The sequence below is a fragment of the Protopterus annectens genome, chromosome 2.part0 (assembly GCF_019279795.1).
Source record: "Protopterus annectens isolate FY-2018-M chromosome 2.part0, PAN1.0, whole genome shotgun sequence".
In the NCBI taxonomy this organism is placed as follows: Eukaryota; Metazoa; Chordata; order Ceratodontiformes; family Protopteridae; genus Protopterus; species Protopterus annectens.
Window position 1 is genome coordinate 1,696,100,992 of NC_056728.1, and position 15,784 is coordinate 1,696,116,775.

A 15,784-nucleotide genomic window follows, 5' to 3' on the forward strand; every position below is an offset into this window, starting at 1 on the left:
ATAAAAGAAGGATTAGTATGAAGAGACTCCCTGTCTCTGTGAAAAACCTAAGGAGGAACAGCCATGAGAGTCTGAAGTTCAGAAACTCTCTTGGCTGAAGTGAGAGCCAAAAGGAGAACAGTCTTCCAAGTATAATGTTGTAAGGAAACTGAAGAAGCATGCTCAAAAGGAGCCTGGGTCATTTTTTCAAGTACAAAATTGAGGTCCCAGGAAGGCAGAATGGTCTTCCTGTGGGGGTCTGATATGAAGGACGCCTTTGAGAAATTGCTTGACCTCAAATCTGGAGGCCAGAGGAAGAGTCAAGAGCAGACAAGCAGACATTGTTGACAGGTGAGCTTTAACTGAAGAATATGCCAACCCAGCATGGAGAAGATCACACAAATAAGAGAGAACCAGGGGAACCTCCACATATAGGGGATCATGATGGCAACAGAGGCACAAGACAGAAAATGGCTTCCATTTGGACACAGGATTTTCTGGTAGTCATTTCCCGGCCTCCTGCAGAACCCACAGCATGTCCTCAACAGGTATCTAAAAGGATCAAAATCCTGTCACCCACAGTGTCACCTGAAGAGTGGACAGGTAGGAATGGCCAAGAAATCCCCTGTCTTGTGTGAGAAGATCCACTCGATGAGGTAACTTATGGTGACTGTCCCTGGCCAAATAAAAACTGGGAACCAATGCTGTCTGGGCCAAAAGGGAGTCACTAGAAAGACTTTGGGAGAGTCCTGCCTGATCTTGTGTAGAACTTGTGGCAACACAGGAAGGGAAGGAACAGAATACAGAAAAAAGAAGTTATATACTCACCATAATGTTCCATCTCAGTAAGTTGTACTTCATTTGTCTTCAACCTGTGGGTTATGGATCTGTATCGTATCAGACATGACCGCATATCCAGCATCTGATCTGAGCTCCAAGCTCCTCCTCTTACCCATAATGCCCAGTCTCTTTCCTCCCTTCAGATCGAGTTTGCTGCTCAACATACAACATACACCCGACCCAACAAGACCTTACCACTACTGGCAGCCCAAAAAAAAAAACAAAAAAAAAAAACAAAAAAAAAAAAAAAACAAATCTGAGCCAAAGCACAGCAATGGACAGCTCCTAGGATGTTCACCCTCCATATGCATGGCCAGGACTGAAGTGACAAGGTTGGGGGAAGGAGGGGGGATGGTTGAAGATAAATGAAGTCCAAGTACTCAAATGGAACATTATGGTGAGTACATAACTTCTTTATCTGAAGTAGTTGACTTCATTTGGTCTTCAACCTGTGGGACAGAGTCCCCAGCTACTAACACATGGGTGGCCCTTCATGGAAGGATATTCTGGAGCACTATCCGTCAAAGTTCCTTACATGATTTTTCATAAGGACAGGGTTTCTCAACAAAATAACCCGTCCTTTCTTCCTAAAGTAGCGTCAGAAGCCAATATTAATCAGACTTTTAATCTTCCTTTTTTCCTAATTTTCAGAATAGGAGTGAATATAAATTACATCTGCTGGATGAGCACAGGCAATTGAGATTCTACTTGCATAGGATGAAAGCTTTTCGTAAATATGATCAGCTGTTTCTTACTCAAAACCCTTCTTACGGAAACCAATTTCTAAGGTGACAATTGGATCAAAGCATTGTTCGAGCATATTCTGTCAAGGGAATTTCCCCTCCGGGTCAGGTGCATTCCTCCAGATCTATGGCTACTTCAGCAGCCTTTTGGTCCAGGGTGTTGCTGGATGATATTTGTTCTGCATCTACTTGGTCCTCATCTCATACCTTCATCTCACATTACAAATTGGACATTGTATCCAGTAAAAGAGCATCCTTTGGCTCCGCTGCTAGCTGTTGAATGTAACTGCATTACACAGGTGTTTGCAGGCTAAACATTTTACAGATGTTGGCTGCTTAGCCATCACCCCTTCCCCCACAAACTGCATCACCTTCATGGCTACAAACTGGAAGAAATGTGGTACCAGATTTTGTTGTTCCCCTGTCTAGCTTTGTACAGCTTCTTTGGCAACATTAACTCTAGCAGTCCAATTACATGCCTGCAGTAAGATGTTTATCAAACAGCTGTTTGTTACTTACTCCACAGTATTCCAGCAGCTGGGAAATTTCTTCTTCATAAACTGTTTGCGTGGCATACTGTTTTTCCAGCTCTCTCCAGTCAACAGCTCTGCTTAAAACTCCCTGCAGTTACATTAAACAAGAAATAATCTAATGGATTATCTGAAGCTAATGAAAGAATAAAAAAAAAAACAGCTAATATTACTTAATTATTTTGGAGTAGAAATTATACATCAGGTATACAAATATATATATATATATTTTAAAAAACTACACATGTTCTTGTTAAGTATGAATATATGGCTGAGAAAAATCATCACTGTTCAGAGAACATTAAACACATACACCAAGGTCAAATTTTGTTTCTATTTTGGTCTGCAGATCAGGTGTTTTTTTTTTTTTTTTAGAGAAGATGGTCAAAGAGCATCATGGGTGTGACATGCATGTGTGTATGACTTAGACGTAAAGTATTAAACTTTAAAAATGGCAATGCCTAAAATGAGAACTAATGACATTTTTACTTTATCTGGTTCACTAAGGCTTCATGTATTTGCATAATACAGCAGCTCAATTTTCTAGCAAAATTCACCATCTGAGTGCATACCTGAAAAGGTCAAACTTGCACCTGCAGAATGTACAAAACAAAGGCATTGAACTAATCTGATCTCTTTTTTTTCTAACAAAAGCAGAAAGAAGAGTTGGGGGACAACACATCTTAACTGTAGATGTGTAAATAATAAGATCACTGCTATTAGATTTATATACATGCACTGAACATCTGCTGGACATCATTTGTTTATTCCCCAGCTTATACTGTTGCACTCAAGTTGTGATTTTAGAGGAGATAGCCCAGCTATAAAAACTTCTTAAAAAGCAATGTGTGTATTTTCTTCTGTAACTTATGCCAACTGAACTAAACAGGCACTCTGATTATACTTATAGTGTAATTAGTTAATAAAACAATAGTTAAGTCAGTATCCTTAGTAAAATTATTTGCTACTACTTGCTTCAAAGCCTAATGAATTTTTTTCATGGTTCATTTGCAAATGAGAAAAGGTCTCAGAAAGAAAGCAGGAGGTCTTGTTATTGTTGTCAACCCCCCCCCCCCCCAAGACCCTAGTCTCATTGTTTACATTAGGAGCACAATATTAAAATTAGGAGCACAATATTAAAATTAGTGTTCAATGTGCTACTTTTTAAAACATTAGCCAAGATACCTAAAACATTTAAGATCATTAATGTAACATTAAAAAAATACAGGACATTTTTTCTACTTGTCAGTGTGGTTCTATGACAAAGAAATTAAAAAAGAAAGTTTAAAGCTGAACAAAAGGACAGATGGGAGGGAGTTTACAAAAATTCAATTAAAGCCTTAAACCCATAGAACCACAGATACTTCAGAGCTTACTTCTCAGTGGCACTGTTCATTTCCTGAATTCTAGAATCACGATTTGTCCTCCAGTCCTCAGGGTGAAGCTCGAGTTTCTCTACTCTCCCAAATGCCCTACAGTTTCCTAAGGAACTTTTAAGGATAAAGAAACAATTTTGAGTTTGCCTGTACCTGTTCAAGAAAAAAAAAAAAAGATAAAAAAATAAGGAAATGAAAAGATCTCCCTTTCCTGATACTCAGTCCCTAGGCACCTGGATCCTTTTGAATCCAGACAGCATACTTGCTTTTCCTCCTTCCTTTTCAACTAGGTTTCCTACAGTTATGGTGCAGATATAATTGGGCAGGGCAGTTGGACAGATGTCCAAACATGAGCCAGCTTTATCTTTCAATTTCAAAGAATAGACATTTGACTCTCAGATGTCAAAAATGCAGATATCTGAGAATCAGATATTAGATTACAAGATATCATGCCAGAATCTCCTTTGCTATCAGTTACACATTTATTTCAGTTTAGTGCAGAAGGCTACATGTAGCTTTATGGCTGACCCTAAACCATCTCACATTAAATGAAAGTGGTAGAAAAAAAGAGAAAGAGGGAATGTCCACCTCTTTATGTTAAGACCTATGTTTGTAATTATTTCAGTCACAGAAGTAGACACCCTACAGCTTTTTAAAAATATTTTTATTGAATCTTACAGGTGACAAAAGTATAAACATACTAACATAAAAAATAAACTATTTGCAAGTTTCTGTTATCAGCCATTACTACACATAATTCTAGTTTCCAATACTTAAAAATGTATTGGTCATACAACATAAAAAAGAAGTTACGTACTTACCATAACGTTCCATATGAGTTGTTTATCTCGCCTTTATTCTCACTGATGGGTTCGGAGCCAATCCTCAGCTCCAACACGGCCGATAGCAAAGCTCAAGGTTTGCCAGTAGCTCAAGACCAAGCCCCTTATCCCACAATGCACTGCTGGAATTACCTCAGATCTTGTTTGCTGCGAGTAACACTATATATATATATATACATATATATATATATATATATATATATATATATATATATATATACCCTTATATTTATTTCTACCAAGAATACTTCCCGAAGGGGAAGAAGAAATATTGAATAACCAGGATGATACTAGCCTCTAAGTCAACAGTCAGCCAGGAGGGGGAAGGAGGGAGGGACGTGAGAATAAAGGCGAGATAAACAACTCACATGGAACGTTATGGTAAATACATAACTTCTTTATGTGAAGTTGTTAAATCTTGCCGTTTATTCTCACTGATGGGTAGCGTCCCTAGCATCCGCAATTTTGGATGGCTCATGGAAGTATGTTCTTCAGTACCGTGGAACCAAAGGAAGACCTGTCCCTGGAAGCCTTATCTACTTTGTAATGCGTGATAAAGGTGTGAGGCTTAGACCAAGTGGCTGCAGCGCAAATATTGTCAAGGAGCAATTTAGCTTGAAAAGCAGAAGATGTAGGGACGGCTCTGGTAGAATGAGCCTTAGGTCTGTGTGTCAATGGCATGCTTGCATTCTTATAAACAAAGGATATATAGTCGGATAACCATTTAGATAAGGTTGTATTAGCCACTGGATTGCCTTTTCTGGCTTCTGAAAAGGATACAAAAAGTTGATCTGATTTTTTAATATCCTTATATCTGTCCAGATAAAATCTGAGCTGTCTGTGTACATCAAGTTTGTGCGGCATGTATTCCAATTTGCTAGAGTGGTTGGGGAAAAAAGACTGGCAGCTCAATGACCTGATTGATATTTGATTCAGAACAGACTTTAGGTAAAAATGAGGGGTTTGTTCTGGGAGATACTCTATCACCATGGAAAATCATGTAAGGTGGTCTGATAGATAATGCTTGAAGTTCTGACACTCTGCGGGCAGAAGTAATGGCCACTAGAAAAATAGTTTTCCAGGATAAATATTTGAGATCACAAGAAGATGCTGGTTCAAAAGGGGGAAGAATAATTTGAGACAGCATAAAGTTTAAATTCCAAGGAGAATAGGAAATTTTAACAGAAAGCAGGAACAGTCCAACAACGCAAGACTACGATAAAATCAAGTTTACTGATACTAACTTCAAACAAATAAAAACATGTAAACACATTAAGCGCTTTAGTCAGTAGTTAGACTTCTTCAGAATAACATTATGCTGCCTGTTCACACATTATATACAATCCCACTAATTGAACAACTACATCATTTCCTTCCCCAACAACATGATACAGGAAATACAAAGCCCATAGTAAACAATCCAGGTATACGTAAAAAATAACAAACAAGTAAAAAGTCTTATTTACATACAAAAATTCCTTTAAATAAAGAATAATTGCTTTAATTTTAAAAAAGGTTGTAAAGACATTTTTTCATTCAAACCCGGGGGGAGTGTGCATTTAATCTTATCTGCCACTTTAATTCTAGAAATTCTAGATATTCCTCCACAGGTCCCCCTCTCTCCCCCAAGTCTACTTGTTCGAGAATGTAAAACCAAAAAATATGGTTATTATTAATGTTAATATGCTTAAATAAAGCATTATTGGCATTCCTTTGTTTTATATCATATAGGTGCTGGTATACCCTGTGTCTAAAGGCATTTTTTGTTTTCCCTACGTAGAAACCTTTACAATTTTTACATACCGCGATGCAGACCACCCCTTTAGTATAGCAGTACATTCTCTTTTTGTTAATGATCCGTCCATAATTGTCCAGCTTAAAACTATCAGTATTCATCATATAGGGACACTGAGCACACCTACCACACTTAAAAGTACCCACTCCCTGAGTGTTGATCTTCTCCTTTTCTAGGAGTCCTTTAATTGAGATATTTTTCTTATAAATTATAGTGGGTTTTAAACCTAATTTCTCCAGGACTCCAGCATCATTCTCAAAAATTTTCCAATATTTGTTTACAACATGCCTAATGTCCTCAAAATTATGTGAATAGGTAAGTGTATTAATCCACGTGTAAAACCAATATCTCCACATGTATTGTTATTACTCCCATCCTGTTGATTTTCTCTCATATTACCTAATAGGGCCCTAAAATGCCCATTTACCTTTTTAGTTTTAATAACCATATTTTTTGGTTTTACATTCTCGAACAAGTAGACTTGGGGGAGAGAGGGGGACCTGTGGAGGAATATCTAGAATTTCTAGAATTAAAGTGGCAGATAAGATTAAATGCACACTCCCCCCCTGGTTTGAATGAAAAAATGTCTTTACTACCTTTTTTAAAATTAAAGCAATTATTCTTCATTTAAAGGAATTTTTGTATGTAAACAAGACATTTCACTTGTTTGTTATTTTTTACCTATACCTGGCATGTTTACTATGGGCTTTGTATTTCCTGTACTATGTTGTTGGGGAAGGAAATGATGTAATTGTTCAATTAGAGAGACTGTATATAGTGTGTGAACAGGCAGCATAATGTTATTCTGAAGAAGTCTAATTACTGACGAAAGCGCTTAATGTGTTTATGTGTTTTTATTTATTTGAAGTTGGTATCAGTAAACTTGATTTTATTATAGTCTTGCGTTGTTGGACTGTTCCTGCTTTCTGTTACTTACCAGTTTTGTCGTTTTTATTTTTGAAGAATATGGAATTTTGATAGGTCTCATGTGAAGAACACCTTTAAGAAAAGTCTTGGATAATTTATGGCCCATAACATTTGAGCCACCAAACCCAAGGTGAAAATTTGAGATGGCAGCTAACTGGACTCTAACTGTAGCAGCTGCTGCCCCTTCCTTAAAAACTTTGTCAAGAATTCTAAAATAGTTGATAGCGGGGCTCAGAAAGGGTCAATTTTCTGCGTGTTGGCCCAAATTGAGAACCTTTTCCATTTACTGCCATATAATTTCCTGGTAGATGGCTTGTGAGAAGACAAGAGAATTTGTCTTGTATCTTCTGAAATTGAATGAAGCCTGGCAATTAGGGGTAGTGGATTAGCCAAGCAGTCAGTTTCAGGGACTGCAGTGAAGGATGGCGGTCCCCTGATGGGTGCGTCAGAAGGTCCGGAACTGGGTCCAGGATCCATGGATCTTCCAAAAGATGATGGTGGAGAAATGAGAACCAAATCTGTTGAGGCCAGTACGGGGCTATGAGAATAACAGTCCTTCCCAGTGATTTTGCTTTCTGTAAAAATCTGGGTATCAATGGGAAGGGTGGAAAAGCATAAAGGAGACCCGGGGGCCAATCGTGTAAAAGTGCATCTCTTGGGGGATGACCGGGAGGTGGTATTAGGGCAAAGTAGCTTCTGCATTTTGAATTGATGTGGCTGGCAAAGAGGTCACAGCAAGGCTGGCCCCATTTGCGGAAAATCAACTCCGCAACCTGTTGTTTGAGAGACCACTTGTGAGGGAGCAATATCGCCCTGCTTAGCTTGTCCGCCATCACTTTGGATTTCCCCGGGATGTGCATTGCTAACAGAAAACGCTGGGATGACACAGCCCATTACCAGACCCTGAGGGCTTCTTGACAAAGGGGATAAGACTTGGTTCTGCCTTGCTTGTTCAAGTACCAGACTACTGACATGTTGTCCGTCTGTATTGCAATAGTTACTAGAGGGAGAGAGTCCTGAAAGTACTGCAACTCCAGAAGTACCGCTCTCAACTCTAGAACATTGATGTGTACATATGACTCTTGATCTGTCCATGTGCCTTGGGCAGTCTTTCCCTGAAAATGCCCCCCCCACCCTATCAGGGAAGCGTCCGTGGTCACAGTGGCTACTGGGGGGGGGGACAAAGGGTCTTCCGATTGTGACATGAAGAGACGTCAACCACCACCGAAGGTCTCTCTTGCAAGAATCTGTGATGAGAATCATATGGCACATCTGTAGTTTCTGGTACGACCACTGAGCAAAGAGGAGCCATTGAAGAATTTGCATATGCATCCTTGCGAGTGGTATAGCCAGGATTGCTGCCGCCATCAAACCTAGCACCTTCAAGACCTCTGCTGCTGTAGCTTTCTTCTTTGACAACAGTGAGCTCACGTGTTGGCAGAGAAGTGAGACTCTTTCGATAGGAAGGCGTACAGTGGTAGTTGAGGTATCTAACTCTGCTCCTATAAAAACGGTATGCTGCAATGGCGATAAGGCAGACTTTTCGAAGTTGATTGTAATACCTAATTGATGTCAGAGTGTATTGTGTTGCCTGAGTTAACTGATGCCTGGTGGTAGCGGTGAGGAGCCAGTCGTCTAGGTATGGAAACACCTGGAATCCTAGACGTCTCAGGTGAGCCGTGACCACTGCCATGCATTTGGTGAAAACTCTGGGGGCTTTAGTGAGACCAAAGGGCAGGGCTCGAAACTGGTAATGATTGGCTCCCAGCCGGAAACGCAGATGATCTCTAGAGCGTCTGTTCATCTTTATGTGATAGTACGCATCCTTGAGATCTATGGAACACATCCAATCGCCTTTCCCTAGGAAGGGAAGAATGAACTGAAGCGTGACCATTCGGAACTTCTCTTTCTTTACAAACTGGTTGAGTCTGCTGAAGTCCAAGATAGGTCTCCAGTCCCCTGTTTTCTTTGGTACCAAAAAGAATCTTGAGTAAGTTCCGAATCCAACTTGGTCTGCTGGGACTGGTTGGATGACTTTTTTCTAGCAATCTGTGGACCTCTACAATTGCTTGTTCCCTGAGATTGGGTGGAACATCTGGGATTCTGTTTACAGGAATGGAAGGGGAAGAGAACGGTATGAAATATCCTCTGGAAATGATGCTTTGTACCCATGTATCTGATGTTATGTTTAGCCAGTCTTCTGGGTACAAAGACAAGCGACCTGAGACTGCCTCCAGAGCTGAACAGTCGGGCCCCCTTTCAGGGGCGATGGTAGGGTTGACCGGAGAACTGACCCCTGTCACACTGTTGCTGTGGACCCCCATCTTACGTTATAACCCCCTCCTCTGCCTCTAGAGGGGGTTTCTCCATGTGTGTCCTGAAAGGCTCCCTGTGCTTTTTGGAACCACATTTTCCCTACCCTAGGGCCCTTGGGGTAGGGCCGAGTAGAGGTAGAAAAACGGACTCCAACGGCAGATAAGGTCTTGCCTTCCTGCCCACACCTGGTTAAAGTCTCCTTTACTTTAGGCCCAAACAGTGATGAGCCATCGAATGGGGTGTTGATAAAGGAAGACTTAAAGGGTTCCGCAAAGGAACAGAGACATATCCAGGCTTGTCTTCGAACAGCAATGCCCGAACGAGTGGCTCTACTCGAACCATCAGCTGCGTAGGATATGAGACGCACGGATGAGTTTACCACCGAGTTTAGGGTAGCGAGCTGGGCGTTGACTTTGTCGGCCACCCCTGCAGCTACCGTACCCTGGAGAGCATCTCCTAGCTCTTTCAGGAGATCTCTTTGTAGTCTCGTAAAATAGGTTAAGTAGTTCAGTGATCGCAGAGAAAAAGTCGCTGAACTAAACATGCGTTTCCCATATCTATCCATGACCCTAGAATCGGAGATCTCTTTGTAGTCTCGTAAAATAGGTTAAGTAGTTCAGTGATCGCAGAGAAAAAGTCGCTGAACTAAACATGCGTTTCCCATATCTATCCATGACCCTAGAATCTCTGTTAGGATGATGGATAGATGTGGATGTCTCAGACACCTCCTTTTTGGTGGCTGCAGCTATCACTATGGCATCAACAGGCACTCCCTTTGTCAAAAATGGCTTGTCCACTGGGGCAGACATGAATTTATTGGGCTTGCGAGGAACAGGTTACATGGCCTCTGGTGACTCCCACGCCTTACGAGAGATCAGTTCCATGAGCTCGCCATAAAGCGGAGACACCCAAGAAGTAGAAGGTTGAGACCCAAAAACCTTCAAGAGCACGGCCTCGTCCTCAGCAGGGGTCTTGGACTGCCAATCACCCCCTCTAACTAAGGATCTCAAGTATCTCGGCAAAGGAGATATCCTCAGAGGGGGATCGAGGGGACCCTTCTGCCTCATCCAAGTCTGTGGCAGATGTCAAAGACTCCTGTGGGGAGTCTAAGTGCCTCCTCTTGCACAGTCTCTTCCTGGGCACCTCCTCAGTGGGGGGATCTGGGGAGGTCTCAGAAGAGCAGGGAACGCCTTGTGGGGGTACTTTAGGCTCAGGGTCTCTATGCTTTGGGGGACCGGTAGATGAAGAAGCAGACACAGGAGCCTGAGGGGAGAGGGAAGGCCGAACCGATGCTGACGTCTTTGGAGACAAAACTCTCCTCATAGCATCGAAGGCACCATGACTCCGACGAGAAGGAGTGGATGGACCTGAGAGTACCATCCGATCCTCCAGCACCAAAACCATGGGCTCCGTGCCCGAGGCAGGAGCCAAGCTCATCCGAGCCAAAGCCCCGAGAGGAAGAGTCGGCACAGACAAATCAGTTCGACTATCCTCCCCGGACCCGATGGGAGAGCGTCGGCTCCTAGAGTCTTTGGTCGGTGCCAAGGACATCCGAGTAGATGGAGCCGATAACACCGGTGTGGGTATCGGCTCCAAGGGTTCGACAATCATTGGTTCAGTTTCCTTCGGCTCCAAGAGTCCAGTACAGCTCGGAGGAGGAGTAGACAAATTCGGTTGTTCCCTGGTCTTCGGCACCGCCGAGCTGGTCGGGGCCGACAACAATTTGGCAAGTCCTGGTGCCTGTAAAAGCTTCTGCACTAGCCGATCCATGTCCAAATCTGAAAGGCTGACTGAGGACTTAGAGGAAAGCACCAAAGGTGCTGACTGGAGCAGAGGAGAAGAGGGAACTTCAAAGACTGGCTCCAATACTGACAGCTGGCTCCGAATCAAAGGTACACTCGGTTCCGAGGTCTGTGGAACCGATGACCCTCCCACTGAAGTTTTTGCCTTTTCTGCCACTCTGTCTGAAGATTTTGTGGATTTTGAGGATTTGGAGGATGTGCTAGTACCCTCATGGCTACTCAACACCTCAGAAAAGGAATGCTGTAGTAATCCCCTGTCTATTAGCTTCCTCCTTCTCTCCAAGAGGACTCTTGAAGAAAAGGAATGGCAAATGCTACAAGTGTCTTGGAGGTGTTTAGCCCCTAGACAGTAGACACATTGAATGTGTCCATCAGTGACGGACATTTTCTGCCCACAATCTGGGCATTTCTTGAATCCCGATTTAGGATGGGATTTTTCTTTGTCATCCGGCATAGTAAAGGTCAAACAAATCAGTATACTGCAAAACACTAATACAGTAAAGTCCTTACTTTACTTGTAAAGACCCACAAATCAACTAAGCCCAATACGGGCACTATCTATAACAAATAACTATAGTCTACAAATACAGGGCTAAGAGGCCCACAGAGAAAAAATCCTGACTATTAGAAAAAGGACTAATAAGTCTAAATAGGGCTAAAGGCCCTCACAAAATAACTAAGCCAACAGGGCACTAACTATGAAAAACTATAGATTCTATTATCAAAGTCTCAAACAGTAACACACAACTATCTTATGAAAAACTCTAAAACAAAAAAAGTTTTTTTTATCAAAACTTGTTTTTTTTTTTTTTATCACAAATGGTCCGAGCTAGCTGGATCACCAAGATCTCTCTTACCACGGCAAACTAGATCTGAGGTAATTCCAGCAGTGCATTGAGGGATAAGGGGCTTGATCTCGAGCTACTGGCAAACCTTGAGCTTTGCTATCGGCCGTGTCGAACCCATCAGTGAGAATAAACGGCAAGATTTAACAACTTCACATTTAATAATTATTAAAGAGCTCAGTTTTATCCAACAGTTTTATTCTGGAGTTATTTTGCTCTCAGCTTAGTTGTAGATAATTCTTTATGACATACAACAGAGGCAATGTTCATAAATTCTGCAACTGAAGGTGCAATCTCATTTATCCAATTCTTTGTAACTGACTTTTTAGCTATAGTTAAAATCCAGACAACTGAAAACAGATCCTGGTATGAATCCGCGAACTGGATTAAACACCAACAGTTTAGTTAAAATAATTTATTAGACCACAATGCTTTCAAACATTGAATTCCTTCCCAAAAAGAATACATCACTTTGCAATCATATATCATATGCTGCCAATCCACTAAATGAAGATATGACTCTCCAACAACATATATCTTCTATTTCATGTATCACGTCAATTCTATGAAAGATGATAAAACGATCTATGTAAAACCATCCAAGAATATAATTTACAAAATATAGACAATGTAGATCTGAGGATAACAAAATCAGTTTCTTGGCAAGTGTAGTTAAAACTGGACCACTTATTTGTAAAGTATAATCCCAGTAATTATTTTTCATATGAAACTTGGTTTATTTGATATATTTTGGATAACTATGACTTTTTATGATCACTATTTCAAGATTATTTAGAAAGCCAATAATGGGTGGATATTCTTCTTTAGCTATATCTGATAAATAATTTTAGAGATTATGAACTGTCTACTAATCTGTACTATAATCCATTTTTTCTATGTCTAAATCATACATACACATTAATCAGTATTAAACACTTTGGTCTCTTTTAACAATTGTTTGCAAAAGGAAATCAAGTCCCTGTTTTTAAAACTTAACATTTTTTGAAAGTTCAGTCTTTCAATGCAATATGGTGTGAAAGTTATAGGGAAAAGAGTGAAACACTGCTTATAGCTCATGGTATGTATATATGCAATATTTCTGAAGTTTATTTATGTCAACAGAAAGTGGGAGACTGCTAATAGTTTTAACAAAATGTTTTTTTAAAACCACTACACGTCATTATTCAAAAAGTATATATTAGTACAGTCATACTTTTCTCACTGTTTAACCAAATGATTTCTTATATTTTCTTTCCAATAAGGTGAAGAATCGGGATTTAGCTATAAAGCAATGATTTTAATAAAGAAAAGTTGTGTACAATCTTACCATAACCATAGATGCCCTTCTCTTCCATGTCGCAGTATTCTGTACATATGGGTCTTCTCCTCTTGCTACCCGAACGTCTGGCCAGTATACGAAAGATTTCAGTCACTGTATGGCGAGTGGGACATCTGACATTGCCAGCAGAGTGTGGGCCATAAAAGTGACATCTGCTCACACCAGACCTCAGAACTGAGCTCCCCAGTCAGAACCAGTCCCACAGAAGGTAATGCAAATCCTGTGCCATCCAAAAGGGAACTCCCAGATAATAGGAGGGGTAGGTAGGAGGGAAGAAATACGGCAACATGGAAGAGAAGGACATCTATGGTTATGGTAAGATTTTACACAACTTTTCTATGTCCTTCTATTCACATGTTGCAGTATTCTGTACATATGGGTAAGTGCCAAGGCTCACTGTGAGGAAGGGGGAGGTGGCCTAGTAGAATTCTCCAGGAATCCATGAAGGATAGCCCTGCAAATCCAGCCCTGGACCTGGAAATCTTGTAATGTTTTGTGAAGGTGTGCACAGAAGACCAAGTGGCTGCTTCAAGGATAGTGGAAGTGTCCAAGCCTTTGAAGAAGGCTCCAGAAGAGACCATTGCCCTGGTGGTATGTGCTTTAGCACTGCCTTGCAAGGGTTTCCCGTGGTGTTTGTAGCAAAAAGTAATAAGCTTTGGAAATCCAGGCTGAAATGGTTTGCTTAGATACTGCTTTTCCTAGGGCCCTGGTATGGAAAGAGATAAACAGTTGGTCAGCCTGTCTGATGAGCCTGATTTTGTGCAGATAAAATCTGAGCTGTCTGTGCACATCCAGGGAATGTAGTACTCTCTCACTGTCTCCCTGTGGGTTGGGAAAGAAAGTGGGTAGGTGGATGGCTTGATTTAAAGAAGGGTCATTGACCATCTTCGGCATGAAGAATGGGTTGGTTCTAAGGGTTACCCTATCTCTGTGGAATACGAGAAAGGGTGGAATAGCCATGAGGGCTTGCAACTCCGAAACTCTTCTAGCTGCAGTCAAGGCCACTAGTAGAACAGTCTTCCATGTGCAGTGTTATAGGGAAGCTTTGGATGTTGGCTCGAATCGGGGAAGAGTGAGCTTCTCTAAAAAAATAGTTCAGGTCCCATGGAGGGGGGCTGGGCTTCCTTGGTGGCCTGAGATGAAGTACCCCTTTAAGGAACAGTTTTGCACGCAATCTGGAAGCTGGGAGGGGATTGTTCAAAGGGAGCATGCAGAAATAGTAGACAAATGGGCCTTAATGGATGAGAATACTAACCCTGTCTGCAAAAGTTCACACAGGTAAGACAGTACTAGAGAAGTCTAGCTTTGCAACGGGACCAACTGCCTTTTAAGACACCATATGGAGAATGTTTTCCACTTGGATACACAAGACCTCCTGCAGGACAGTGAGCACATCTTCATTGTAAAGGTGTCTGAAAGGGATCAGAATCCATCACTCACAGAGTGAGGTGAAGAGATTGCCACTGTGGGTGGATTTGGGTTCCCTTGTCCTGTGTGAGAAGGTCCACTCTGAGGGATAACTTGTGGTGATTGCCCTTGGATAATTGGAGGGGGAACCAATGCTGTCTTGGTCAATAGGGAGTCACCAGCAAGATTTTTGGTCTGTCCTGTTGGATCTTCAGCAGGACCTTCTGAACAAGAGGGAAGGGGGGTGCATAGAGAAACATCCCAGTTTATGAAATTAAAAGTGCATCTGTTACCATCTCTAGTGGTTCTGGTAGTCTGCTGCAGAAGGAGGGAAGTTGCCTGCTGATGGTGGAGGCAGACAGGTCTATTTGAGGTGTACCCCATTGGTGGACCAGGTCCAGGAAGACATCCCTGTGTAGCATCCATTCGTGGGCCATAGTCATGGATCTGCTGAGGGAATCTGCCTGAGAATTCTGTTGGGAAGGTATGTATACCGCCTGTATGGTAATTCCCTGATTGATAACTAGTTCCCACACCAGGAGAGCTAATCTGCAAAGCAAGTAAGATTTAGTTCCCCCCACAGCACTGTGGTATTGTCTGTAAAAAGCTTCAGGGGTCCTTGTTGAACTCTGGTTTGAAAAGCCCACAGGGCCAGTAGTATTGCCCTCATTTCTCTCACACTGATGTGCTATTTCCACTCCCCTGCACTTTTAGGTGCCCCAGAGTCACTCCCCAATCGTGGTCTGAGGCATCTGTATATTGAGCTTCACATGATTCAGCCACCAATGTATCTCCTGCTAGAGACAGGGCAGGTGGGGCACCCTGTACTCTAGGGGGTGGGAGTGCTGCGTCCAAATAGACCTGAGTTACCACTGCAGTTTCATGTGAATTCTTGCTAAAGGCAACATAGGTATAGTGTAAGCCAGGTAGCCCAGGAGCCTGAGGTACTGCCTTGCAGTCATTTCTTTGGTGTAAAGAAGCAAAAGCAGATAATGGGTCAAGCTTTCCACCTTTTGAGGAAGAAGGTAGGCTTTCATGATGTT

At 41.8% G+C, this 15,784-nt stretch overlaps 1 protein-coding gene across 1 annotated transcript in view; it reads right to left on the minus strand.

Annotated features, from left to right (window-relative positions):
- Window positions 1-15,784, minus strand: part of ABHD18 (abhydrolase domain containing 18) — a gene marked incomplete in the record, with an annotated part of 695,491 nt that overhangs the window by 177,719 nt on the left and 501,988 nt on the right. Inside the window, 1 exon segment of the mRNA XM_044061749.1 lies at window positions 2,082-2,183. Within this exon segment, the coding sequence (XP_043917684.1) occupies window positions 2,082-2,183 (102 nt within the window).